Below are 25,866 nucleotides of genomic sequence, written 5' to 3'. Positions count from 1 at the left end.
GCTGGTGGGGAAGGCCTGGATATGCCCATTCCAAAGACAGAGTGCTGAGGGACTGCAGAGTGTCCCAAGGGCTGGGACTCTATGGGAGAGCTCATTACAGTCTCAGCTTTCATTAGTGCTATGATAACATCAATGGTTTTGTCCACAGGCCACTGTTGTGTCATGCATAAGAGGGTTTAAACTCACACTGAACTTCTTGTTGCTGCTCATCTTTTCCCGCTATTTTCATGTCAGGTTTGTCAGTTGTGGCAAAGGGAATAGCAGAATTTGTCAGGATTTGGGAAGGTTACCGGGCCTCTGTGCATTTTCTTAATGGACAAGATATTTTAAAAAATTCATGAAAGTTTGAGTGTATTTTCTTTTATTTTCTGTTCCTTTTGCTTTAGCTCAGGAGGCATTTTAGTTTTGAACAGCCACTGTGACATAGCAGATATATCTGAATTCCTGAAAAGCAAAATACCCCTTGGAGGATAATTTTATGTCAGTTCAAAGACAGCTTATAAATTCTACACCGTAACTATTACAGGCTCCAGGAAAGAATAAAACATTTGGAAAGTTAAAAATTAGCTTTATTTTAAACCATGGGTTTAGTGACAACTGTTGTTTGCTTTGATAATAGTGAAATGTAGGCTGCTGCATCACTTGTGATGGGAAATGTCATTGTTACACAGATGCTAACCATGGCAGGATTCAGTCCTTGCTGGGACATGCTGATGTACTACAACATGTGTATAGCCCTGTTGTCAGCTGTAATCTCTATTTGCTATTTTTCCTGTAACTGTGATTTTTTTGTTGAAGGTGGGTACTGCAGTCAGCTACAGTCATCTTTTTCATCTAGAATGCATGTCCGTCAGTAAATCATAAATGCCCTAGGAAAACATGCCTTAGCATGTTTCTCCCATGTCAGGGTAGAGGGTGAGTCTGAAAAGCAGAATTAGAGAAATGTAATGTTTTGTTTGGCTTTTGCCATATTTGGATCTAATATTTATATGTTAAATGGTGTGTTGCAGTTATTCTTTGCTTCTTTCCTCCGCTAATTTCAGAAAAATTATAAGCAGTAACAAAGGGGTTAAATTCCCACTCAACAGGCATATTTTTGGCTTTTGTAAGGGAGCTGTTCCTGGAGCTCAGCGCTTTGCTCAGAGGAGGGCAGCGTTGCGTGACAGAACCAAGAGTCCAAGGGAAACGTGGATGGCAGCAGACATACATGATGAGAAGGAGACACTGTACCAGCTCTTCCAGTTTCACAGGGACCTCGCGTTTTCCAGCTGTTTACCCTTGAGATGTAAAATGGCAATTTGGCATAGGCTAACAGCCCGGTGTGATGTGAGCATCTGCGTAAAAGGCTGCACATATGGAGCATGCCCAGTGGTATGAACAGCCTGTTACCCCACCCCCAGCCAATCTAGGAAGAGATGAAATGAACTTTGCACTTGCAAATGTCACTGAATACATTTTGCACAGGATTTTAAAAGGTTCTCTTACAAGCACTATTTTTAACAGCCAAATCCACCCCCCAAAACAGAAAGGAAAAAGCCCTAGGTATTCTTCTGTGATCGATCTCAGTTTATGAACAGCTGAAGCATCTCTCACAACATTTACCTGAAGCCGGTTTTATTTCATGTTTTATCATTCAAGTTGAGATTCTTGGACGTGGTGTGGATTTTTTGGGAATGTTTTTCTTTTTTTTTTTTTTTTTACTGGCATGAGAAAATTTGAGAATTTAATTGCAGTAGAATACTTGGAAACAGTGAGGCTGGAAGCTTGAAAGGCAGAGAAAGAAGGCTCTCACAGCAGAGCATGGATAGGAAAGGAGCTGTGATTCTGCAGTGCTCAGTGTGCACATGTTTTATGAGATCAGTGCTGGGCGCTGCAGCTGCGGACAGTAACTGAGCTGTCTGGCTAATGAAGGCCACCTGGATCAGGCTTCTGAAAAGAGCCAAAGGAGGACGTCTGAAGAATTCTGATATCTGTGTAAGCCCTGCATTTTCCTTATCAGCTTATATCATATGTATTGCAGAGAGGGAGAGAAAAAAGGCTGTGAGGACAGTTGTTTTCATTCTGATTGAATTAGCAGGACTCTATTTTGTATGCAGGGAGATGCAGAGGGAAAGCAGAGCTGTCATTATTTATAGAGCTGTTCTGGCATTGTGGCTGCTTCCATTGTGGTGATACGGGGACATGTGTTGAGTCCAGACGGATTTTATTAGTTGGAAGTTGATTTGTGGTCATTTGCATGTTTTGCTGAAGGGCAGAGATGGATATGAGCCATTTGCAGTTCTGATGGGGAAAGTGTGTCAGGTAAAGAGGGTGCCCTAAAATAAAAATGCATTGCAGATGTTTAATCTCTTAGCTGTGACATTGTATAATGATAACTATTGATATTGAATTTGCATTTAGATTATAAAAAGTCTGTTAGTTTGCTATTTCTGTCACTATTTAGAGTTTTCATTTTTATGAAGCCATCCTTGAAGCTGCTGTGTGTCCTTCAGCCCTGCACTGCACCAGTGCTGTAACTCTAGAGAGCAACTGGCTCTGCTTGCTGAAAAGTACATGGATAAGATTGCAGAAATAGTGCAGGAAATAAAGCACTGGGAAAGACACCTGCACTTCTGGAAAGTTTCCAGAAGAAAATATTTACCTAGGCATAATTTCTTCTAAGCCACTTGCCCTTTGGGCAGTTATTCTGTTTTCAGGGATACAAAAGTAAGAAAAAAGGCAAAGTGTATAAACACTGCTACTTTTTTTCTCTGTCTGTTTGGGGTTTTTTTTAAACATCAGAGGAACTTGTGACATATTTCTTTCCTTTTCTTGTGCAGGGTTCGGCGGACTCCTACACCAGCCGTCCATCTGATTCAGATGTATCTCTGGAAGAAGATAGGGAAGCAGTGCGGAGAGAGGCAGAGCGACAGGCCCAGGCACAGCTTGAAAAGGCAAAGGTAAGGTATTGTTTCGTGTCACAAACTCATAAAATGCTTGGCTTTAAAGCAGGAGTTGAAACTAGAGGATCTTTAAAGTCCCTTTCGACCCAAACCGTTGTATGATTCTTTGACTGTAATCTCATGTTACTGATAAAATATTTTTAATGTGATAATATATGGATTAGACCTCTTATAAATATGTTCCAGGCAGCAAGTAAAAATATATGTTCCATGAATAATCACTTTTCCATAATCGGCACTTGATTAATTAAACATACTTGATTTATTAAAGATATGCATTTATTGCAGTGTATAGGGTCAAAGCTACGAGTTCCTACTGAAGATGTTTGTGAAAGTTTGCCCATGGATTGCTATGACACTCAGATCTTGCAGTTCCAAAAATCAGCCCTCAAACATTGTATTCATCATCTTTCAATGAAGGATCAGTCCCTACAAATCATATGTCAATTGGGAGAAACTGTTACAAGGGCATTTTTTTCCTGAGGAATTAATTGACTTTCTTTACATTCTGTGCATTAAATGACTCCATGAGTAATGTGCTGTAGGTTTTCTGAAGACTTGTCCTACCTCCATACTGCTGGCATATAGTGACAATTACTAAGAAAACACTAAATGAGCTTTAGGTTCTTGTTGTGTGTTTATGTATGTTTCATGAAATGCATTTAGGACTGTGAAGGTTTTAGTAGTGGAAGTGAATGGGCATGTTTTTCTTTCATCCCTGCTGTATCTTTAAATACCACTGCACCTGTGAAGATTGTGCTCATCTTCTTTATTATCCTTCGTTTATCACTTCATTCCAGTTTTTCTTTTTTTTTTTTTGTATGCTACCTGCCAGATTTCAGTGTATTATTGTTTTCCAAAATCTAGTTTTCTTTCTAATATCTTTCATTTAATTACACTATTGAGATCCCTCCTCAGATCTACTTGATCTGCATTATTTCTTTCTCTCTGACTCCCCTCCTCCATTTTGCCTTGTTTTTTCTTTCTTTGTCTCCCTTCCATCTCCTATTCCATTTGATTTTCCACTGCAAGCTTTGCCTCTGTCTATTTAGGCCACCTGTTTTACAAGGGTGCTTAAGAAATCCATGAGTCCAGATCCCTGAGCTATGCAGCTGAATGTATGGCAAGAACCAGCTCTCTAAATGATCCACTGCTATAATGCACAAGCAGACATCTTCATTGGACCAGAAAACCTGAGTAGGGAAGCCAAAAATGTTTTTTGGAAAATGTAATTGTTAACTGATATTTAATAAGAACTCCTTAAGCAGCTTTTTAATGAGCTGCTGAATTGTGCCAACTACAGGGGATGCTGAACCTCTCTTTGAAGTTAGGTCTTGCTGTCCTGTGATCATTATAGCAGAAACTCAACAGAAGCAGCCTGCTTCTTCCCTTCAGCCTTGTATCTTAGAAACATTGCTGATTGTAATCAGGAGTTTCAGTTTTATCAGGGCTGGTTTGCTGATTTGAGATTTCTTTGCTCCTAGGAAAGGTGATAAAAGGTGTCCTGAAATCCAGATGAAGTTTTGAATTTTTTCAGTAAATGCACAATCCTTAAAAGAAGAGTTGAAGTAATAGTATCTTGCAGACTAATTGGGGTAGCAGTTCAGCTGTCACTGCTGAACTGATGCATCTCTTAGCGATGAGTAAATCTATGTGAGTGTTGCTATGGGAATTTGGCTTACTGATGCTGGCTTGAATGCATGGACAGACCTTATGTAATATTCATGACCTCTAGCACAGCTGCCATTGTAGTTTGCAGAGAAACTGCTAGAGGACCCTGACTTTTAAAAACTGTGTTTCTATACATCAAACTGATGTTCCTGCTCCAGCTGGCATAAGACATAGTCTCTAGGTCTGACACTGCCTGAAACTGTAAGACAACTTGTGAACTGTCAAAGTAGTAAAGGCACTGCCAAAGTCAACCTGCTGTAACAATGGGTTATTCCAGTGATAAAAACAGAAAACGCAAAATTAGTTGTTTAAATCATTTGTGCTTTAAAAAGGATTAAACTTGTAATAACATTAGCATTTTTTTTCTCTAATGAAACGTTAAAAGTCATTCCTGGCTGTATGGAAATGTAAAGAAATCGTTTTATATAGAGGCTGTAACAGTGTAATATTTATTCTAGTGTACTATTTAAATTAATACTACTAAATAAAATATTAAGTGCAATTGGTACTGATGTTTGAAAAAATTGTTTAAAAATATGTTTAAATTAAACGTAACCCAGTAGATCTAAAATATGACAGGATGTGTTTTTCTGCCTTTATTGATGATTCAGTCCTTTACCTCCCTAAAGCACAGTAAAATTAATGAAGCAGTAGCTGCTGGTGGTGCTTCCTGGCTCCTGTCAGCCCCCAGACCTGCTTCCTGCAGGCAGCAGGTTTTGCTGCCTGCTCCCCTTTGCCCTGACCGACTTCGAGGCAGAGCCAAGTGACACAGCTGCTTTAGCTTTTTGCCTTTTTGTATTGTGAGTGAAAGTGTTGATCCTAAATAAAATCATTACAATTATATTTGTCATAGGAATTAGAAGAGGGTGACACAAATGAATAACACAGTGGTGTAGGAAAGATGATAGTGAGTTAAGGGGGTAGATAAAAAACTGTTGAACTGTGTCACGCACCTAATGAAAACAGTTTAATGACTTCCATTTTCCTTCCTTACAGCTAGGGAAAACACCTTAAACTGAAGAGAAAATTATAGTGATAAAGCACACAATGGCAAATTGTTAGCACGATTTTAAATTTAGGAAGATTTTTAAATTTGGACTTTTATAGAGTCTAAATATCTGTGTGACTTGAAGCCGGAATGAAACATTCATCTCTGGGTTTTTCCAAAAAGAGAAAATAAAAACAAAAAAGCTTCTAAGGAAATACACATTCTAGACACTTTTATTCATTTGTTTAATACAAACATTGCTTCTCTGGAAAATGGCTAAGCATATTTTGCTGACTCACTTTGGCATGTGACTTACTGTAAGGAAGGTGGGGCCACAGGCAAATATTCAGAGTCGTCCAGGGACAGAAAATTAAGACGCAACTGATGAGCCTACCTGCAGGCTTGCATCTACTCCTGAGGGAAACAGATCTTCAAATGAAGCTGTTAAGCTTGATGCTGAGATGAAATGCTCTTTATTAGAACAGTTTAGCAATAAAAATGCAGAAAGTTTGTTTTTCTTGGTGTGGGATTTTTCTGAGTTTTTTGTTGTTGATGATGTTTGCTTGTTTGTTTTTATATTAAAGAAAAACATTTCAAGGCATTGAGGATTTCCTCGGTATCCTCTGCATAGACCTTAGCATGTGTGTGCATCTAGGATAGAGAGAGGTCCTGTGTTATAGCCGCACAGGGCGTGGTAATAGTACCCAAATCTAAGGGACTGTTCTGGTATTTTAGTGAATTTCCTATTTCCGCAGAAACATGACTCTTAAGCATTCATAAGCCAGAAAATAATGACATTGGTTTTAGTGTTAGTAGTTAAAAAATTGTTATTTCTACAGACAAAAAAGCTTTTTAGTCTTGAAGAATGAAGATTCAAAATAAATGATAGTAAGTAAAGGTGGGAGTTTTTTGTCTGTTCCTTGCAAGTATTCAATTAATTATCCCTTAAAATATTGCACTGAGTGGGAGGGATGAGATCAAAGGGAAACTGACGTACAAGTATTAATGAGACCTTTAAATTCAGTACTATTTGAGCTAAAGTTTGTATGTAAGAAAGGGGACTTCAGGAATGAATTTTGGCCCTCTCCAATGCTGATAAAATCAATTAAAATATTCCACTGATTTCTTTTGCTTCAAGCACTTCATATGTTGGGAACCTAGTTTTTGACTGAAATATAATTACTCAGGTGGTCTGTAAGCCTTTTTTCTCTTCTGCAAAAGTAGCTTCTTTCTTCTCTTCAGTCTCTCCAGATTTTTAGATTTTACCTTTTTCCTTCCATGGCTTTAGAGCTCCATATTCAGAGACAGTTTTCAGCTGAGATCTGTGGAATATTTTCAGTTATTTCTAGTGCATTGTGTACTGAAAATGGCAGTTAATAATTCAAGTTCTGTTTCTCTGGGACTAAGGGACAGCTCTTTCTTCTCTGTTATGGATTGTTCTTAACATCCTTTGCTCCTGAAACTTCTTAAATGACTGTCAAAATCAGATTGTGGTCTTTCAGAAGTCAGTAATTGTGTTCATAATAGGAAATCTCATTCCTCTCAGCTTTGTTTTGTTTGCACTTCACTTAATGCTCCACTGCTAAGCATCCTTTTAGGAGTTTCTAAAATATAAAATATACATAGTCCTAGTTTAAAGTGACATTTAAATACTTTTTACGTTAGGATGCTGAACCACTGAAATTTTGATACCAGCCATCACTTTGCTGGCTCTTAGGCAATAACATAGGCTGTCACATTTTGCTTTTTTGGTGTGTGCTGTATGGTGCTGATGGCTTGTGCCTATGAGTAATAAGGCTATGTCCTAAGTGTCTGCATGCATGGGTTGGGGACCACAGCTTTGAAAGGTGTAGCAGGCTGGGATAATGTCCTGCAAGGCTGAAGGCATGAAAAAGATTGTCAGATGTAATTATCCAGTATGTTGTGCCAAGACTAGTTGACTGTTTATTCACTCTCAGACAGATTTCACAGACTCAGTCTGACCCCATGCTGTTAGAAGGCACTTGCAAAGCTAGTTGGGGTATGTCTACTGAAGCTGCAGTAGCATTTTTGACAGGGCAGAACTGCCTATCACCTTGATGTGCGTCCTTGTATTATGTCAGCTTGTTTCATTATGGAGACTCCATTTTCTCTCCATTATGAGAACATCATGGTTTTGAACAGCACTCAAAGCTATAGCAACGTAGGACAGTACTTTGTGTTAGCTGTTATGTACAGTAATATTTTTTTCATTGATTTCTTCTCATTTGCCCTTTTGTTTTTGAATACTTCCATTGCATGTTATCATTTAGATAACTAATGTTGTGTGTCAGAGCTGCTGAGATTACATGGGAGCTGGCACAGTGGTGTAGCTAGAAAAAAATTAGTTGTTGATCCCTGAGTACAGTTGCAAATCTGGTTGTTGCTTAGCTGCAGGCAAATTCTGCATTGCTGGATCTGCTCGAATCAGGTTACAGATACTCTTTTTTCATTTTCTTCATTAATTGCTGCTGCTTTTTCTTAGAACCACAACACTGGGATGTAAAGCAACTTCTTTTATACTGTCTGTGACCTATTTTTTTCTTATTTCTATTCATGATGTATTTTGTCTACAATTTAAGTGTATATACTTTATTCTACACTAATGCCTGTTATATTGGATATATCCCTGAACAGTTTATCTGTTCTCACCATTGGGATGCATTGTTGGGGGCTGGAATTCTTTCTTCCAGCGGGATCTCATGTAACCTGGAATCAAATGCCCCATAGACAGTACCATCTCTAATTAAAAAAACATCTGTCATCTCCCATTCATACTGTGACTACACAATGATCAGATCTGTTTACCAAGTATCACAATATTTCCACTTACGCTTCTTGGGTGTGAGTAGGAAAAAAAAAAGAGTGGAGGGATATTAACACAGCCTACATTTAAATATCTAACTGTAGAGAGATACTTTACTATCCTGACATTCTTCAAATAGTAGCTAAAAGAGATAAATTGTCTTCAAGGAACAGAGGCAATACTGAGAAGGAGTTACGGGGACAAGCACAGCTCTTCTGTCTGCTCTCACCTGCTGCTTTCACATGAGCCTTGATGAGATGTCTGCTCTGACTTACTCTATGATTAAATTACCATATAAAGGACAGATATACCAGTGGTACCTTGTGTAAAAGTAAATAACTTATTTATTAAAAGAATTCTCAAATATTTTAACCAAAGTAGGTATTGTGCATGTGTCTTAAATCCTCATCTGTATGTTTTTCTGCTCCTCCTCCCTCAGTTTTCTGGCAAACCCAAACAGTTAGCTGTCAGTCTCTGCTGCAGGCTGGCACTGCGCAGGTTACAGCAGAGGCTCCCAAACCGTGATTTGTCTGCATCCTACCTGTGGCTGCTGATCCAAGCTATAGATAAAGTGTGCTCCAGCCAGCCCTCCCCGTGGCTCAACGATAGTGACTGATGGGTCTGGGTGTCAGGCCAGATGCTGATGGGGGGATCAACAGAAGCTGCTGAAGGTTGTGGGAGTCATACAGGAGTATGAGAAGTGGCCTTGGGGATGTCCGCTGTGACTGGCAGGGAGTGGGTGTGGCATGGGAAAGTAGAATTAAGATATGCCTTTGCAGCTGCTCAGTGTGGCACAAAAGCAAGCACTTTCACTGATGTAGATAGAGGTAGATGCTGCTGGTTGCTGTAAGCAAAGTAATTTCCATTTAAGACACACATGACCTGGTTCATTAACTTTCCTGAGGTTTATAGGGTCTGATTTACTTTTGCCAATGTCCAAGACAGTACACTGTAATCCAGAGCTTTGCTTTTATCAGCAGCTGTTCCAGCTTTCTAGATGCCATGTTTTTTTTTCGTGGTTAACATATGTCTTTTTACATGAAAGAGAATACTGATTCAAAAATAAAGGGGAAAATAGGATTTCAGGGCACAGGCCATTGTGAAAGGTAGCTGTAATGTTTGTAATGTTTGATTTTGAATGTCTGTGGTTCTGGACCTGTGTGTGCTTATACATGGATGTACATGTGATATATATCCGTATACACATCCCTGTGTACATACAGATATACATTTGTATGTAGGTTTGTGTGCGTTAGATAACTGTCACTGGTGACTTGAACTGGCCATTTATATTCTACAGCTGGTAACTTGCTGCAGTAAAATAGTTGCTTTGTGCACAGAGATAAGTGTTGTACCAAAGTATGAACTTATGAAAAAATATAAAAGTTTTGTCAGAGAATTACTTTATCCTGTGGTCAGAGCTGGTAGTGGACTGTCACGGGCTTTTTGGAAGCAGGAATGAGTTGGAGTAAGGACTTCAGTGCAGGCAACAAGTGGCTTGCCTTGCAGAGGTGTACCAGCTGACACTGACCCCATGATGTGGTGCAGTGCCCTGGAGAAAGACTAGTTTTGACAACAAAGCATTATACTTTGAGCTTGTTGTGCTGGAGGAACTAACCTGATTTCTGTTGAAGCACACCTAGCTGATGTGTGTTATTATGCAACAAAGTACTTCATCTGCAATGAAAACAAACCTCCAGACAGAGTTCCTGAGTCCTTGGAAAGATCTGAATACCTTCCCTTATCACTTACCCACCCTCCCCAAAAAATAGGAAGAAAGAAAAAAAGAAATAAAACCACTGGTATCTGTAGTTTTGGTCTTATATGTAGTCAGAAAAAAAAATGGAAGGAAGCTTCAAAAATAATCTTTTTCTTTATAATTGCAACTTGTTTTATAACATCACACACAAGATACCAATGAGTTCTAACTATAGGTAGCATTAGAGTGCTTTGGTACAAAATGAGACTGATATTAGATGCCAGTTGAAAAGTGTTTCCTATGGAAAACTTAGTTGCATAAACTAGTCAGTGATTGTATAAAATTTAAGAGTAATCCTGTGATAGGTGGAAGGAAGATACTCTGGATGCCCTGGGTAGGAACATTGTAAGTGCGAAACTCAGCTTAACTATGAAGAGTGTCTAGAGTTTACATAATTAGTAGTAGGAGAGAAATTAACTAAAAATGAAGATTTAGAGAGGCTCCACTGATGCTTTTCTGGTTGTGTTTTAGATGTGTTTTGGATATTTTCTGGATGTATTCCTGCCACCTTTTCCTTTATATTCTGTGTAAGGCCAGTGCACATCCTAAAGCAAAAAACATGGCATGAACTTCCCCTAACATTCACTGTGGACCCTCCAGAAAACTCCAAGCACTATCTCTGTGCATTGAACTCCAATTCTGCGTCGACATTTTCCTTCAGCATTTCATAGCCATGTAGGTTGTATTCCCAAATTAGATATGATAAACCCTCTATTTTATACTTCTGAAAGAATAAATCCTGAGGTAAAATATATATACTGAGATACATTTTAGGCTGCCACCAAACATCAAAGATTAAACAGACATTTATCCTTTGTGAAAGTATGGATAACCATTTACCCTTCTCCTTTAATTTTTGTGATGTAAATGTCGCCAATGGGCTTTAGTTCTACAACTTTTACAACTACCTAGTTTTATTTTTACTTACTTGATTGAACAAATTCAGTTCTAATAACAAGTAAGCAATCAATCAAATACTTTTATTGAATCTGATATGAAATCGTAACATTCAAGTTTCAGTGGTATTCTCTAGCTTTAGATGACATAGTACCCACTGAAACATTACTTCTTAGAGTTACTTTTCTTAAAACCCCTTCATCTCCTGACTCAATAGCTAAAGATGGTGATATTTAAATCCAATTTTATTGTTAGACATGAAAATAGCACCTGTTTTAAAAAGTGAATCAATGTCAAGTGATACCACTGTGTAGAAAATTCCGATTAATATTATTGCAGACAATTCAACGGTTTCTCCCATTTTATTTTTCTTTACTATTTCCAGCTTTACTTAGCATTCCCCTGTCCATATTTGGGTCATTTTAGCATATTGTAATTATTATATTACTTTTCTGTTTATTCTTTTGATTGCCTCCCGTAACTGACTTTAAAATATGAACTTCTCAATTGATTATCCTTAGAAGTGAGACTCCATCTTGCTTGTTGGAATGCAAATGTATGACTTAAATACATGTCAGCAAGACTTTTGTTTATTCTCTTTTCAGGAATCTTGCGAGATAAGATACACATTTTCAAGGTGATTGTTGTTTATTACATCTAGAATTCAAAACTGCACTTGAAAACTGATGCCTTATTTTCAGCATTTTGAACAAATCTGAGTTTGACAGGTGTGAAAAGCAGGGATTCACCCCATGGTTTGGGTTTTGTTGTGCAAATATACTTGTGTTATTGATCTACAAGTCATCATTTTTCAGTGACTGGAGGAAAAGCAAAGGAAAAAAAAACATCTTGAAATAGAAGATGAAGGATCAAACTGCAGCTACTTTGATTATTTTGACTGGAGGTGTCATATTGCTGAAGTCAGAGAAGAGGTGCACCTGCTGCTTTTTGGTTCCATCCATTCTGGCAATTATTTGAAAATTAAGTTTTAAAAAGTTGTTGGATTCTAGTATTTCACTTGGGGTAAAATAGACTAATAGAAAGCACCTGGGGTTGCTCTGTCTTCTCATCACCTCCTGTCTGTCATAAGAGAAACACTCACTGAAGTGAAAATGAGAAGTGCTGAGTACCTGCCATTTTGCAAATCAGCTGTGCACATTTCTTTTAATCATCAGCAGTAATAAATGGCAGGAATTGGAAAGGCAAATCTATTTCTGACTTTCAGTAGCAGTCAAATTACAGCTGAAAGTATCCTTCCCAGAGGTGCTGTAAGGGAATGCACTGCACTTATCCCAGCTCTCTCATTACTTTGACCCTTTATTCCTATTTGCAGTGAGGCACATGACTTACCCACAAAATACACATTTCCTTGCCTTATGGCCTGGTGTTTCTCGGTAGTTTAATCCAATTAAAATGTAACACAGACCCACCATGGAAGTGCTTAACTGTGCTGCCTTCATAGTAGCCCTGGTGAGTTCACTGGACTTGGTCTGCTGAGACTGAGCATGGGCCTGTCTTCTCCAGCTGCCTTCCATTGCTCGAGCTGCCTTCTCTGTGCACAGGGATGTGACATTTCCTGACAGGGAGATGGGGGAGAGGAGTGTTTTCAGTTTGTGTTCCCACTCAGCTGGCAGCAACCTGGGGACCCCGATAACTCCAGCAGCTGGTGGCAAAGGAGATGGGTGCTTGTCACAAGTGAAGTAAACATGCAGAGCTGTGCTGGTGTATGTGGTTATGTACATGTGAACTCTAATGCAGTTGAAACCCTTACTTGCTCCTCAGAAAGGGAAAGGTTCCTTATTCCTAATTTAAGCTCTATATAAACTCTACTCAGTGTAAAATCACTAGAGTAAATCACCCATCATAATCCTCATCATTGTTGTTTGCCTTCCAGAGCAAGAGCTTGTTTTGCTGGTAGGCTCAGTACTGGGTAAAATCTCCAATGGAAGCTCTAAAACCAGGAGCTTCTCTTGAAGTCCCTGATGACAGTACAGACCTGAGAATGAGGGGAAGCTGGGGAAAGGTAATGGGGGCAAAAGAGTTTTGGAAAGGAGTAGACACTATGTGGCTTGATTGACACAGCCTTGTTCTGTGATTCAGCTTGCAGAAAATCCAGGGGTAAGGAGAAACAGAAAACTGAATATTGGCATTCTTGAGCGTGTTTGAAAGACTCAACTTTTACCTTGTGTTTCTCAGACTTAACAGGGTTTCTCTTACACCTTTTGACTGCTCTGTCTCTTTGGCAGTACAGTTTCATGGCTCAAAAGCATTAGTTTAAGTTTGCAACCACAGCTGCTCAGCTCTTTTGCTTTGGGAAGGTTAATCAAAGGCAGATTGGTTAGGTACAGCGAACACAGTGCAGCCTGATAGGCAGTGGTGTGCTGTGGCATGGGGACATGGATGGAGTCAGAGCTCCAAACCACAGGCCTGGAAAAGTGAATGTGCCTTTTCAGCTGAGAAATCCATCATCTCCTTTGTGGGGTGGGATCTTGCACTTAAGCTGCCTCTAATCCTAGTTTCTGATACAACAGCATATGCACATGGTGTTGGGTGTTCACCAGTTGCCAGTGAATTTCATTGCTCTTCAAGACTTGCCTTAAGAAGCTGTCTGATGTGAACAGGGACATGACAATACAGTTGTTAATTCCAGGAAAATGAGCAAGACATAAAAAGGCATAAAGCAATATATCTGCTTTATCTGTTTCATTCTGTCATGAATGGAGAAAATATTTTTTTGGTCTCAAAAATGTCATGTTTCAGTATTTCTTCCTGAATGGCCCTGGCAAATCCAGACTAGAAATTTTGCTTAGTACAATTTGGTTGGTAGTTTTGTTCCAACAGTCAGAAGGAAAACTGCATTTTTTTCTAAAACTTAAGTGTGTGTTGCAGCAATTTCCTTGTATTCATGAAGTATAGGCTCTTTCCCATTATGCAGGACTATTGGACAATTGGACAGGAATGAAGACAAGCCTAATTTGACAGCTGGAACATACAGATACCGTCCTGCATACATCTATCATGTCATCACAAAGACAGTTTTTGATACCCCTTTCTGAGTTTTTTTCCACCACTGGGTTATTGAAGCTGTGATCATTAATTCCAGACACCATGAATATCTGTTCTTGTACATGACTTCCCACAGAGTCTCCCTGTGTGTTTTAATCCTGATTTGAAGTTCTCACCACAGTGGTCTTTTGACAGGAGAAAACCCCATACTACATGTATTACTCCATGCCCACTAAAGGAAATTGCTTTATGAGAGCCTGGAATTGCAGAGATGAAAAGGCCACTAAATACACTATAACTTGTACCTGGTTCTAAAGTGTTTGTACAGAACTAAAACTTATCATATGCGCATCAATACCCTAAATTTTATTAATTGTCAATGCAGAAACTCTTCTCTTTTTGAAAAACTGTAAAAAAATGATGTCTTACTGATACTGTCGAGTTTTTTATGCATGTATACAAAAGAAAATAACTTCAAGTCCTGAATTTATTTATTTGAAATGATGCATAAAGCATGTTTGTTTTGCGAGATAGTTCATTTAGGTGCTCATACAGAGTATTCACTGTCAGTATTGCTATGATACCGTCTGTTCAGATTCTGTTTATCCATATGATCATAGCATCAAGCTCTAGATATTATAAAAGAATACTATGCTTGTTATTTTAAAAATATCTGAAAAAGAAGTGTTTATTATCATCAATAAACTCATTCCTTTTCGGAAATTCCTATAAACCACAGCTAACTCAGGAACCTCCATGTCAAAACCTGCAATTTTCTTCCCTGTCAAAATTGTTTTGTTTTGAATATTTTAAGTAGAAGTAAAAGATACCAAGTGACAAAGTACACTTGAGGATTTATGTGGCATTAATACATCTGGAGAAAAGTTAATGTCCTGATTCCTCCCCCAATTCAGGGCTAAAAAATATCTGAGCATTTAGGAGAAATATGGGGGACCATAGTTGGATACCGTTTTTCTTGATTTATATCAGGGAGTTAAGCTACTTTCTCTTGCCTCAGGTTTTATTTGTCTTCTGATGGAGCATTCTGGAAGTTTAGGTGGAAATAAAAATGCAAGGAGGTCTTACCAAATTACTGAAATCTGTTGATTCTCCTTTTTCAGTGGAAGAACTTTGAATGGAAATAGAAGGTAATGTCTTATTAATAACAGTTCAGAACATAATGTTTGAATATAAGTAGTAAATTAAGCAGCAAATCAAGGTCTAAGAACACAAATTTATGTTTTTCAAAATATATACATTTGATTATCAGTGTGGTAACACATGCTCATTTCCAGAGAGTCAAAATATGTGTTTTTGTAGAGTTTTGTCAATTCTTTGCAGAATTCTAAACCTTAAAGGAGTATTTTTTTACTTATCACTCTTATAGTAATTTTTTTGCAAATAAAAGATTCTTATTTCATAATAGCTTTTTCAGTACTTTCAATATTTCTCATGACTTTGATTCTTCACATTTTATATAAAGTTTGAGATCTTTAGTGAAGTACAAGGTTTTTTGTTCAATAAAAGGAAGATAAATTGTTGAAGACTCAGCAAATTAAGTTTATGAATTTTTTAGCAACTGTTGAGCTGCTGCTTTGTGTTGCTTTAACTACTGAGGGCAGAAACAGCTTTAGCAAATGCTGGGGGCCCTGTGTGAATTCAGTATCAAGTATGCATAGGAGAGAAACCTTTTGCAGAGGTGGGGGAACGCACATGTTCTTGCATAACACTGTCAAATTTAGCAGTGAGTTGAATAACACCCGAAGAAATTTTATGCATGGAGAGTAATGCTTTTCTAATTAGCTGCAAAAGGCCAAATGATGGGTACTAAACACTATATTGAAGCAGTAAGCATCTCTGCTGTAGTGCATCTATCACTCTATCATATTTAAGGTGTGGTGGTCAGTGGTATTTCAGAAAACAGTTAAAATAATTGTAATAAACCACTGCTTGGGATTCACAGCACATTGAGGCACTCTGTTTGCAGAAAGTTGTTTCATTTTGGAAGGGACAGAGGGAATAAAATATCTCAAATCTTTAAAAGTTCTGCAGATGTTTCTGATCTTTTTCTCGTCATTTTTTCACTTCTGAGTCCCAACACTTGCTTTCTTAGTGTCTCCTCCTCTGGGGATGACCAAGAGAAGTTTTAAAACCAGATTGTCCTCCAGTCTGCTTTTAGAGGTAGAAAACATTTCAAATTCTTCCACTGTCTCACCAGTAGCTCAAAGATTTAACATTCTTGCTAAAAGCCAACTCAGACTGGCATGTGTAAAGCAGCCACAGCCAGCGGATGATGCTGAGACCCACAGTGATACTGTCTTGCTCCCATGATCTGCTTTGAGACCTGGTTTCAGCTGCATTAAGGGTGAATTTTTTGGATCACCTTAATTACAAGGCAAATCTAATATATGTATTTAGCAACATATATACCATGTTTAAACTACTAATTCATCTCAAAGTCAAATTTAGAGGAATAGGAGAAGTATATTCTAGAACTTAAAAAAAATCTGTTATATATTAAATGGACCCTAAATCACTCCTACTTTCCTTAAGATGAGAGGAGGTAGGCTGCATATGCAGAAAGCCAGTTTTGAGTAACATACTTTGTTTACTGTAGAATGTTTAAATTGCTAAATTAATTTTGTATTCAAGTCTTGGCATAGTCATTATATTTAGCCTAGTAAAAGTAGAAGTTAGCAGATAGGCTTTTGCAATCTTTTTTAAAATTACTCTGATCAGTTTAGAATGTCTGTCAAAGAAGGCACTTATTACATGTGTAATGTATATATGCAAATAGTAGATACAGGTAAAGAAATGAGCCTGCACTGACTGTGAAAGAAGTCTGTTTGCTAGTAGGCTGCAGCAAATTTCTGCACATTAATAGAGGAAGAAATGCTTTCAAGTCAAAATGTAGTCCATGAAGCTAAGTGCTTTTATCCCACAGATACTTAAAGACAGACATGAAGTCATCAACCAAATAAAGTTTACATTTGAAAAAGGAACATATTCCAAGTATACTGTATTTAAACATGTTCCTAAGCAGAATTCATTTGCAGTTATTTTTGTTTTCTGCTAGACTACACTAATCAGTTAATGCTGTAAAAATTTACACAATATTTTCTATACATTAATGCTATGATCCAGCTCTTGTGCTGGAATAGGTTTTTTGTGACTGCATGGTGAAATAAAACTGAGAATATCAGTTAAATGTAACCTCATGAGTAAAAATAGCTGCAAGCTATATCGGTTTTGTGATCCTGTTCACCCCATTGCCATCCTAATAGTGGTTTGAGACCAGGAGAGAGGCTGAACAGCAGCAGAAGAAAGCAAGTTGGGGGTCACAGGAAGACAGCATTTAATTTTGGTGAGAATTTTGGCTGAAAGGAATTGAAAATATGCATAAAGCCATGCCTGAAGGTTATTCTGAATTAGGGTTCAACTGCATTATTAAAATACCCCTGCAAGTACATTTTGAAAGACTTCTGCTTCAGTTAATAAAAATGAGTACATGGCATCTGATCCAGGGCCATTCATCTCACCTCTGTATTTCTCAAAAAGGTGCTTTCTAGAGTGGGTAGGTAATTCCTACTTAGACATAAATTGACTCATCGTGATTTTCTGAAATGGAAGGTTTGTTGATTTCATTAGAACAGAGGATTGCATCTGGATCAACATCTTGTAGGACGTTTGTTGGTGGTTTTATGCTGATTTTCTCCATCTCTTTCTGTATTTTTACCTGGCCTGTTACTCTCTTCAGATTTCTAATTATTTCCTTCTCCTTTTCCTCAATTTCTCCTCATTGGTCATAGTGATGTGGTGTCCTGGGCAGCCTGATCTCTTCCCCCCTGCCTGGCTGTAGCATCTCTGTAGGCAGGTGGTGATGCAGGGGATGAGGAGGGCTGGGAGCTGCTCCTTGTCGCATGGGAGAGGAAGCACTCAGAGTAAGAAAATGTTATTTTTGAAAATCTTGAAAGCAGACTCATCTTTAACGAGGAAATTATGAGGGGAAGATTATGACCTCCCCAGCAGAATTCCTTCATCTTCAGTAGTTGGCTCCTCAGCTGTGGATATAAAACTAAATGTGTAGGCAGCACACATCATCTATCTTTCATTGTCTAGTCTAGTTTCTGGGGTCTTTCTCAACTGCCTTCATCTCCGTGTTTACCAATCAGTTAGCAAGTTGGGTAAAATTCACAACACATGAATTAAGGTGCCTTGAGACAGAGCAGAAAATTTCTTCATTTTACTAGAGGTGAGAAAATGGATCACTGAATGTGTGAATTCTTTCCAAATACACACCTATATTATTTCCTTACAGTTATTCAGTTGGGCTTTTTTTATAGTCTTACCATGAATTGAGTATTTAATCCATTTCATTTGCTTTTCTGTAACAGCTATCTGCATTTTCCCTAAATTCATAATGTTGTGGGGGTTTTTTCCCCAAGGCTATTTTTAACCTGTGTAAAATAGTTATGCTTATACTTCAAAAAGAAGGAATCATATATCCAGAGTTAAAATTGTGTGTCTGTATATACATAAACTTAGATTACTGTCAGGTATCAATTCATAACTATTTTAAAGGTGGCCACTCATATTTCAAATAGCAAATTGTCAAATTACACGTGTAGGATGTCCAGTGTGAAAAAGTAGCTGAATTCATGTAAAATAAATGACCAGTTCCATTTTATAGTGTTAAAGAGACTGTAAATGTAGTCAGTAAATATCTCAGATATAACACAACTTTTTCCACTTATCTGAATCCCTTCTCAACGCATGAACCTTTTTCCCCATCCATCTAATATGGCTCTAACTTGATTCAGTGCTGAATTCTTTGGATGTAGTAAGGATTTTTCTGGTGTTCTATAATGTTTTATAAACCACAATTAGAAGCTATTTCCATATGTTTATGAAACACCTCACATTTATTTTAAGACATATTTGTTTGATGAATAATCTGTAGAAATAAAGGGGAAAAGAAGTACCTAATTTGATTAAGTCAACACTTGTGTGAGGCTGTGGACTTTGCACACTGCATGCTAACCAAAAATGAAGTCAGTAAAGCAGCCTTTTGGGCTCAGACTTAGTAATGATTGTTGCTTTATCATTGCTCTTGTTCTTTCCCCTCTTCACATTATTTAAAAATAGTTTTCTTTTTTACATCTTTTTTTGCTACTTAGATCTCTCTGTTTGTATTCCATATATATATATGCATTCCTCAGCATGCATTGCTTGCTACTGCTGTACAGTTAATGCAAGTATATATTATATCTCTGATTTCATGCTCTATATTTTTGTGTGTATCTGGGGTTTTTCTGTTTTCATTGGGTTTTTTGGGTGTTTTAGGTATTGTGGTTTGTTTTTCTTTTTCCAGACAAGATATTTTAGCTGGTTTGCATGAATAATCTGATGCAACATATGTGATGGAGTCAGTGGAGACCTTTAAGTGACCTTGTCATAACTTTGGTAGAGTCGTTAAGACCCTCACTCTTAATTCCTGCCCATTTACTGCACAAGAACCATGCCTCCTACACCTTACAGACTTATTTTTCTTGGGTTTCATTTGCAAAGTTTTCATAGTTCTCTCATTCCTTGCTGATTTAAAAAATCCTGTAGTTTTTTCTTTGTTTTTTTGTGATGTTCAGTACTCTTCTAGAAATACAGTCTGAAAACCATCAACTTCCTCTATGGTACCTCAGAGGTAGCACTTTCCAGTCATCTGCCATGTCTTCTCTCAATCTGTTCTGTAAACATTGTGGTGCATTTCTTTTCTACTAAACCTGATTTTCAAGATAGAAAACCCTATTGCATGATAAGATGCAAGTTACCATACATGCACACACGCTCCCAAGTGTTCTTCTGTGCATCTTTAAGACAGTGAGTTGGTGATGACTTTAGTGGTGCTTCATGCAGTGTAGGTTGGTTATTCTCTTATGATAAGGCACTGAAGCCCCAATACCATGAAAGCTCTGTGGTCAGGATTTTTGCACCTCTTTCTTGTCATGTGTCATCCACTTAAAGCGTTATGGGAAGTATGCTCAAAATCAGCTGTGGATGTTTCTCAAGAAGTTGGTACCTTCTTCAAAGGCTGTTAAAAGATTTCTACTGCTATTAGGGGTTTTTTAGCAGTTAATTCACTTTTTTAATGATCTTCCAGTGTGTCAGACATTCTTCCTTTCCTTGAAAATTTTCACTGGTTCACAGTATGAGAGTAGTTATTGCTATTGCTGTTTGGTTCTTCATTTCTCTGCTTACTTGCTTTGTTAAGATTGAAACATTTCTTCCGATCCAGTTTGTGTGCTGTGATAACAAAGACCTCAAGGTATGGGCAATATTGGTGAAAGCAGTAGTCTACATGTCTATTAAATAGAATAGGACATCTCTGTAGTTGATACCTTTTTAATTACTATGTTTTTTGGTCTGGTGAAAAAACCACACGCATGTTTACATTTCTGATATTGAAAGTGTGGTTTGCCCTTTCAAGTAAAGCCACCACATTCACCTTTGTCGCATTTGCTGTCTTGTAGTGAGTTTCCCTTGCTCATGTGTTTCCTTTGCTTCCTTTGCTCATGAGTTTTTTTCAATGACAGAGGAATATTGTCTTTCCATAGAAAAGCAAGTGCAATGATTGCAAATCTAGTGGTATGCGAGGTATTAAACTGTTCATACATCGGGCATATTTTTATGGATATCCTTTCAAGATTACTAAATGACAGTGAAAAAAATGTTTCATGTTTTCATGTCTTCCTTGCTGGTTGGATCTCTTAAGTTCATAAAGGCGCTGCCTTCGTTCACTCTAACCAGCAAACATTTTCTGAAGGTTCATATAGTGGTCAACACCAACTTGCAATTCAGGAAGGACTCTGATGTTATAGTCCTCAGCATTATACATGGAATATGATAAAGACATAGACAGTATTTGCCTCTGGAGTTCTGAGTGTGGCTCTATCTTTATTCTTCTATTTAGGAACATTTGGTACTTTCAAAGGCTAAAAATAGCTCTTGTCAGTGTAAAACTGAACAGTATTTCACCCAAAAGATTCCTGTTATTCTTTTAGTTACAGAGGTATGAGCATGCACATGAGAAAAACATCAAAGTGAAATTTTGATTTATAGTCCTGCATACAAAAAATTTGTTACAAATTTTATCTTATGTTTATGATGTTGCTTGGTTTGAAATTTGAGGAGACCAAGGAGGTGAACTGTAATGTCATACATGCTTGAGAAAATCAGCATTTCAACCTTAACTTTTTATAAAGGAAAACAGGGTACAGGTATTGCTTAAAAGATATGGGAGTCGTTGTGTTTGCTCCTGGTGCATTAGATGTATCTTTGCATTTATGGTTTACTTTAAAAAGTATGATAATTTCAATAATTAGCCCCCATTTCTACAAATAGCAGTTTTCTCTATATGACAGAAAAATTAAAGTATAACTGCAGCAAACTTTGGTTTTGGTTCATTTATTAATTGTAGTAATAAAAACGAATGTATTTGTGAGTCTTGAATCTTGAAAAGAGTAGAATAATGATATGAGAAAGATGATACTGAAAAGATTTGCCTGAAAGTTCCGTGGAACGTTTGAAGCAAAAATTTGAGTGATGTGAAAAAGAACCATGATTTAATTCTGTCCATTTATCCAACTAAGCTTAGCTAACAACATGTATTTTTTTTGAGGAGGCAAAAGAACTTTGAGCTTCTGTGTTGTAATCTGTAGGAAAGATGAACCAAATTTTACTTTTCAGTTCTAAGCACCAACATGCTTGATTTGGTGGGGATTGATGTTTTGGAAAAAGGTTGGTTGAATTTTTACAAAATTTTAACTTGTATAAAAATGGACAAAATGAAGCATTTAATACAGAAAGCCAGGAATTTATTATTAGTTTAATCAAAGAACTATTGTTATTGCAGTTTCAACAGTTTAGAATTATATACTGTTAATTTCTAGTATCTTCCCTTTTTTTCCCCTCTGCACCACTGGGTCCTGAGGTCAGTGGCAGCTGTTGTGATTAGGGTGTGAGTGCAGGAAGTCATCACAGTGTCCTTTACTGGGAAGAGCCCAGTTCTGTGACTGGTGGTTTCTTCCTCTTCCATATGGAGTCTATCTTGGGTTGTTCTTGCCTGGTTTTCATCATGCTTTGGGGTTTTATTTGCCTTTAATTCTGCATTACAGCCATAGCTGCTCTGGGTGGTGTGCTGACGTGTGCGGATAAGGGCTCTTCTCCTTTTACCCCTAAGAGTGGTTACACACAGTGCTCAAGGTTGCCCTTGTTTAATAGCCAGTCGTAGATCACGAGTCAAGTTGCTTCTAACCCTTGGGCCCTCGGGGTTGTTCAGGGCCTCTGCCTTCATCCCACACCTGGACTCCTCTCTGCTGCATTTTGTTGTAGGGATGCAGACCATGCACTCCACATGGTTTCCTTGTTTGTTATTGTGCTAGTTTCCTTAGTTGCAAAAATATATCTAATAGGTATTACACAACGTAGTTTTTCAGAGCTAAGCAAAGTGCATAGCACCTACCTGGACTCAGGTAGTTTCTGTTAGGAGCAGAAATTAGTTTCTGTTTCAATTTTGGGTTTTTTGTGACAAAGGCTATACACAGCCTCATTTTGGTTTTTGTTTTTTTTGGTGTTTTGTTTTGTTGTTTTGGTTTAGTTTGGGTTTTTTTTTTTTTCCTAAAGTGAGTTTGTATCTCTGAAACCATTCTAGAATACATATTTAAAAGATGCAAATACCTGGAAAGGAGGCTTCCATTTACAAAGAAGAAAACTAGTTTTGTTGTGAGTAGCCTTACTGCTCTCTGTCCAGTGACTACACAGCCAGCTTTGTGTGAAGAGCCTTACAGAAAAGCCTTATAGCATCTAGATTTAGTCAATTCTGTCAAATTTCTATATTTAATGAAGAGTTATTATAGAAATATTCCTTTTAAAGTAATAACAGTGTCACATGAGGATTATCTCAGAGGACTGTTTATATGTCTTATGGTTATGACCTAAATAATCTATATTTAGAGCACATCACAGATCCGAATACTTGTGACTTCACAGTTTCTACTTAGAACTCTGCATTTTATTCAATCATGAATGCATGCAAATAGCAATATAAGCTTCTTTATTGTGGCCTCTTAGACCTGTGCAACATTTTTCCATGGTAAAATGCTCCCATTCTTTAAGCTGGTTACACATCAGAGTAAGAACAAAGAAAAAACTGTTTGCCAAAATCTTAGTCTATGCATGCTCAGTAGTTACCATGTTTTTGTATTATTCTGGTAAGAATTTGCTGCGTTAGTAATTTTATATTTTTAAAGAAGGGACTTACCTCTTCCTCCTTGAAAAATGTGTTATTCAGGATTTCTGTCTTGCTGACTTCTCTTTACATAATGGTTCTTCAATGTGATATCCTTTACACTTGAAGTCATATATGTGATTTCTTAATTACCCTTTGTTATGCTTGGTCATTTTTTTGTCTAGGAATAATGTCAAATGAAAGGCAATTTATGCTTATTGCATTAAAGTAATGGCCTTCACAATTTATAGGTTTTATTACATTAGTTGCAGAGGTTACTAATGGAAATAATAATCTTGGATGAAGGACAGTAACCCTGCTAAATTGGAATTGATTATATAGTCATATACTTTAATAGCTAATTGAAATTCAAGAATCTTGTATTAAATACAAAATTGTTGCTGGTGAATTATATGCTATGAAAAAGAAGAGCCTTTTCTTTTTTAAGCACTCTCATTTGATTGTCACATCTTTATAAAACATATTTTTATTTTTAATTGACAGTAGATACTATTTCAAAGGAGCCGATTTATCACACTTTGGAAACAGCCAATTAGTTATTTATGTTCTCCTGTTATGATAGCACCTTAGAGGCTACTTCACTATTGCTTTTTACTGTCTAGATTATTGTATCTTAATGAGTTGTATTTCCAGTTGTCCTGTAACTTTCTGATGGATATAGAAGTTTTTTGCCAGGATACGTCAGAGGCAAAATTAGGCATCTGGTTCCTTATGGTTTGGATAAAACTACTTAAATATGTTTTTTTTCCTTTCCTTACAAATGAATGAGAAGATTAGCTTTCTCTGAAATAGAATAACTTCTGGAAAGTACTTGTTATTATTTATTCCTATGTAACTTAAGGACTTTTCTGATTTGATTAAAACCCATGACCCCCTAATCCAAATAAATTTTTAAGCATCATTTGGGGCAAGAAGTCTAACTTTTGATCAGTACAGCGTCGTTACAATTTGGAACAAATAATTGAAATAAAAATTCACAGCTTGTAGCACAATTTCGCTTTTTATATTAGAAAGAGAAAATTGACCAAAAGGCAGGGCAGGGAGGCTGGAGATCTGTTGTTCATAGACTGCTTGTACAGTAGATAGTGAATTGCTCTCCCTTAGCTTGTTTTCAGCAGCAGCCTTTCCCATTCCATAACTGAGGCTGGGAAGCAGCCTCTCTCCTAATAATTTTAGTGGAAATATCTGCTTAGTCTTAACCCTGAACTGTCTTGTTGATTAAGATCCTGTATAGTATTTACATAATTAATTAATGCACATACTATCTGTTCAATTTTGTATTTTAGCTGAGTATATTTTAAAAAGATGGTGAGAAGTGTTTTGTGCCTCCCAGGAGACTGAGCTGCAAGCCTGCAGGAGCCACTGCCATGGAGGCACGATGGGAGGGCAGCACCAGGCGACTGCCATTACACCCTGTTTCTTTGGGCAGCAGCTGGCTGTGCTCTTGGCTTCCTCCTTTGTCACCTTGCCATTCCACAATAAATGTACTCCACTAAGTTCAGTAAGGATTTTATAAGCTGAGTTTGGGCAAGAGAAATGCAATGTTTCCTCAGGATTTTTTGCAGTTTGCAATTGCATTTTTGAGTTAAGTAATTTGTACTGTTCCATCTTCCTTGGACATGCATGTGGAAGATAGTCATGCTTCAGTATACTTTAATAGGAAGGTGTTGCCAGGTATTACCTTGATGATGGTGTAAAACCAAGACTGATCCTGCTCATTTTAATTTACCAGGGATTCACATTAGCTTCTGTTTCCCTGCAAAAGTAGCTAACTGAGCTCTGTAAGGTTGTTCAGGGTTGGCAGGATGTCCTAACACTGGAAGCAAAAGATTTAGGGTTAGGGTTAGGGTTGGGGTTAGGGTTTCTAAGGGTTCTAATTTCTAAAACTCAGAAGATTTTAGTCCTTTCCTTCATATGCATTGCCTATTTATAGAAATGCTAGGACTGGCTTAACATGCGAGTTCACTTTCCTGGCCTTTAGGCCATTCTCTTTTCTGGGTACTGTGTCCAAGTTTTTGTATAATGAGCTTAATGGACTTTTTCTTTAAAGTGAGACATTGATAGCTTGAATGTCATTCAAGCAGTAATGTATGTGTAAGAAGGACAAGAAGAAGGAAAAAAATCAACAGACGTATACTGGTGTGATAAAAGAGATAATTTACAATTTTGGTGCAGGGCGGGGAGCGGGGAAGAAAAAAAGGGAAACAAACAGAAAAGGCAAAATCTTCACAATACTTGAAACAGTTCATATTCATCATGTTGATGGGAGAGAAATGACAAGGCCAGGGAGTCTAGTGGTTTATGAAGTTATTGGATGTGAAAGCTAGTCAGCTACCATTACCTTTTGGTTGACCACTTTGATATGGTGAACAAAAAGGTTAAAGGTTTCATGGTTTTTTGCTTCTTCGCTCTTCCTTCTGGGAACAGTTGCGTCCCTTTTCTTGGCTGGATCAGCAGTAATATCCTGACCTCATAAGG

At 37.5% G+C, this 25,866-nt stretch overlaps 1 protein-coding gene across 8 annotated transcripts in view; it reads left to right on the top strand.

Annotated features, from left to right (window-relative positions):
- The window catches only part of CACNB2 (calcium voltage-gated channel auxiliary subunit beta 2), a 248,435-nt gene that overhangs the window by 165,577 nt on the left and 56,992 nt on the right, over nt 1-25,866 (top strand). For 5 of the 8 annotated variants that reach the window (XM_071560219.1, XM_071560217.1, XM_071560220.1 and 2 more), the window contains one exon: nt 2,820-2,939. In XM_071560219.1, the coding sequence (XP_071416320.1) occupies nt 2,820-2,939 (120 nt within the window). Of the gene's footprint in view, nt 1-1,869; nt 1,975-2,819; nt 2,940-25,866 lie in introns of those variants that run through there. The other 3 variants (XM_071560224.1, XM_071560222.1, XM_071560221.1) reach the window with 1 other exon arrangement.

This window comes from Pithys albifrons, chromosome 7 (assembly GCF_047495875.1).
Source record: "Pithys albifrons albifrons isolate INPA30051 chromosome 7, PitAlb_v1, whole genome shotgun sequence".
Classification (NCBI taxonomy): Eukaryota; Metazoa; Chordata; class Aves; order Passeriformes; family Thamnophilidae; genus Pithys; species Pithys albifrons.
Note: the sequence above shows the minus strand (reverse complement) of the source record. Positions and strands in the feature narration are given on the sequence as shown.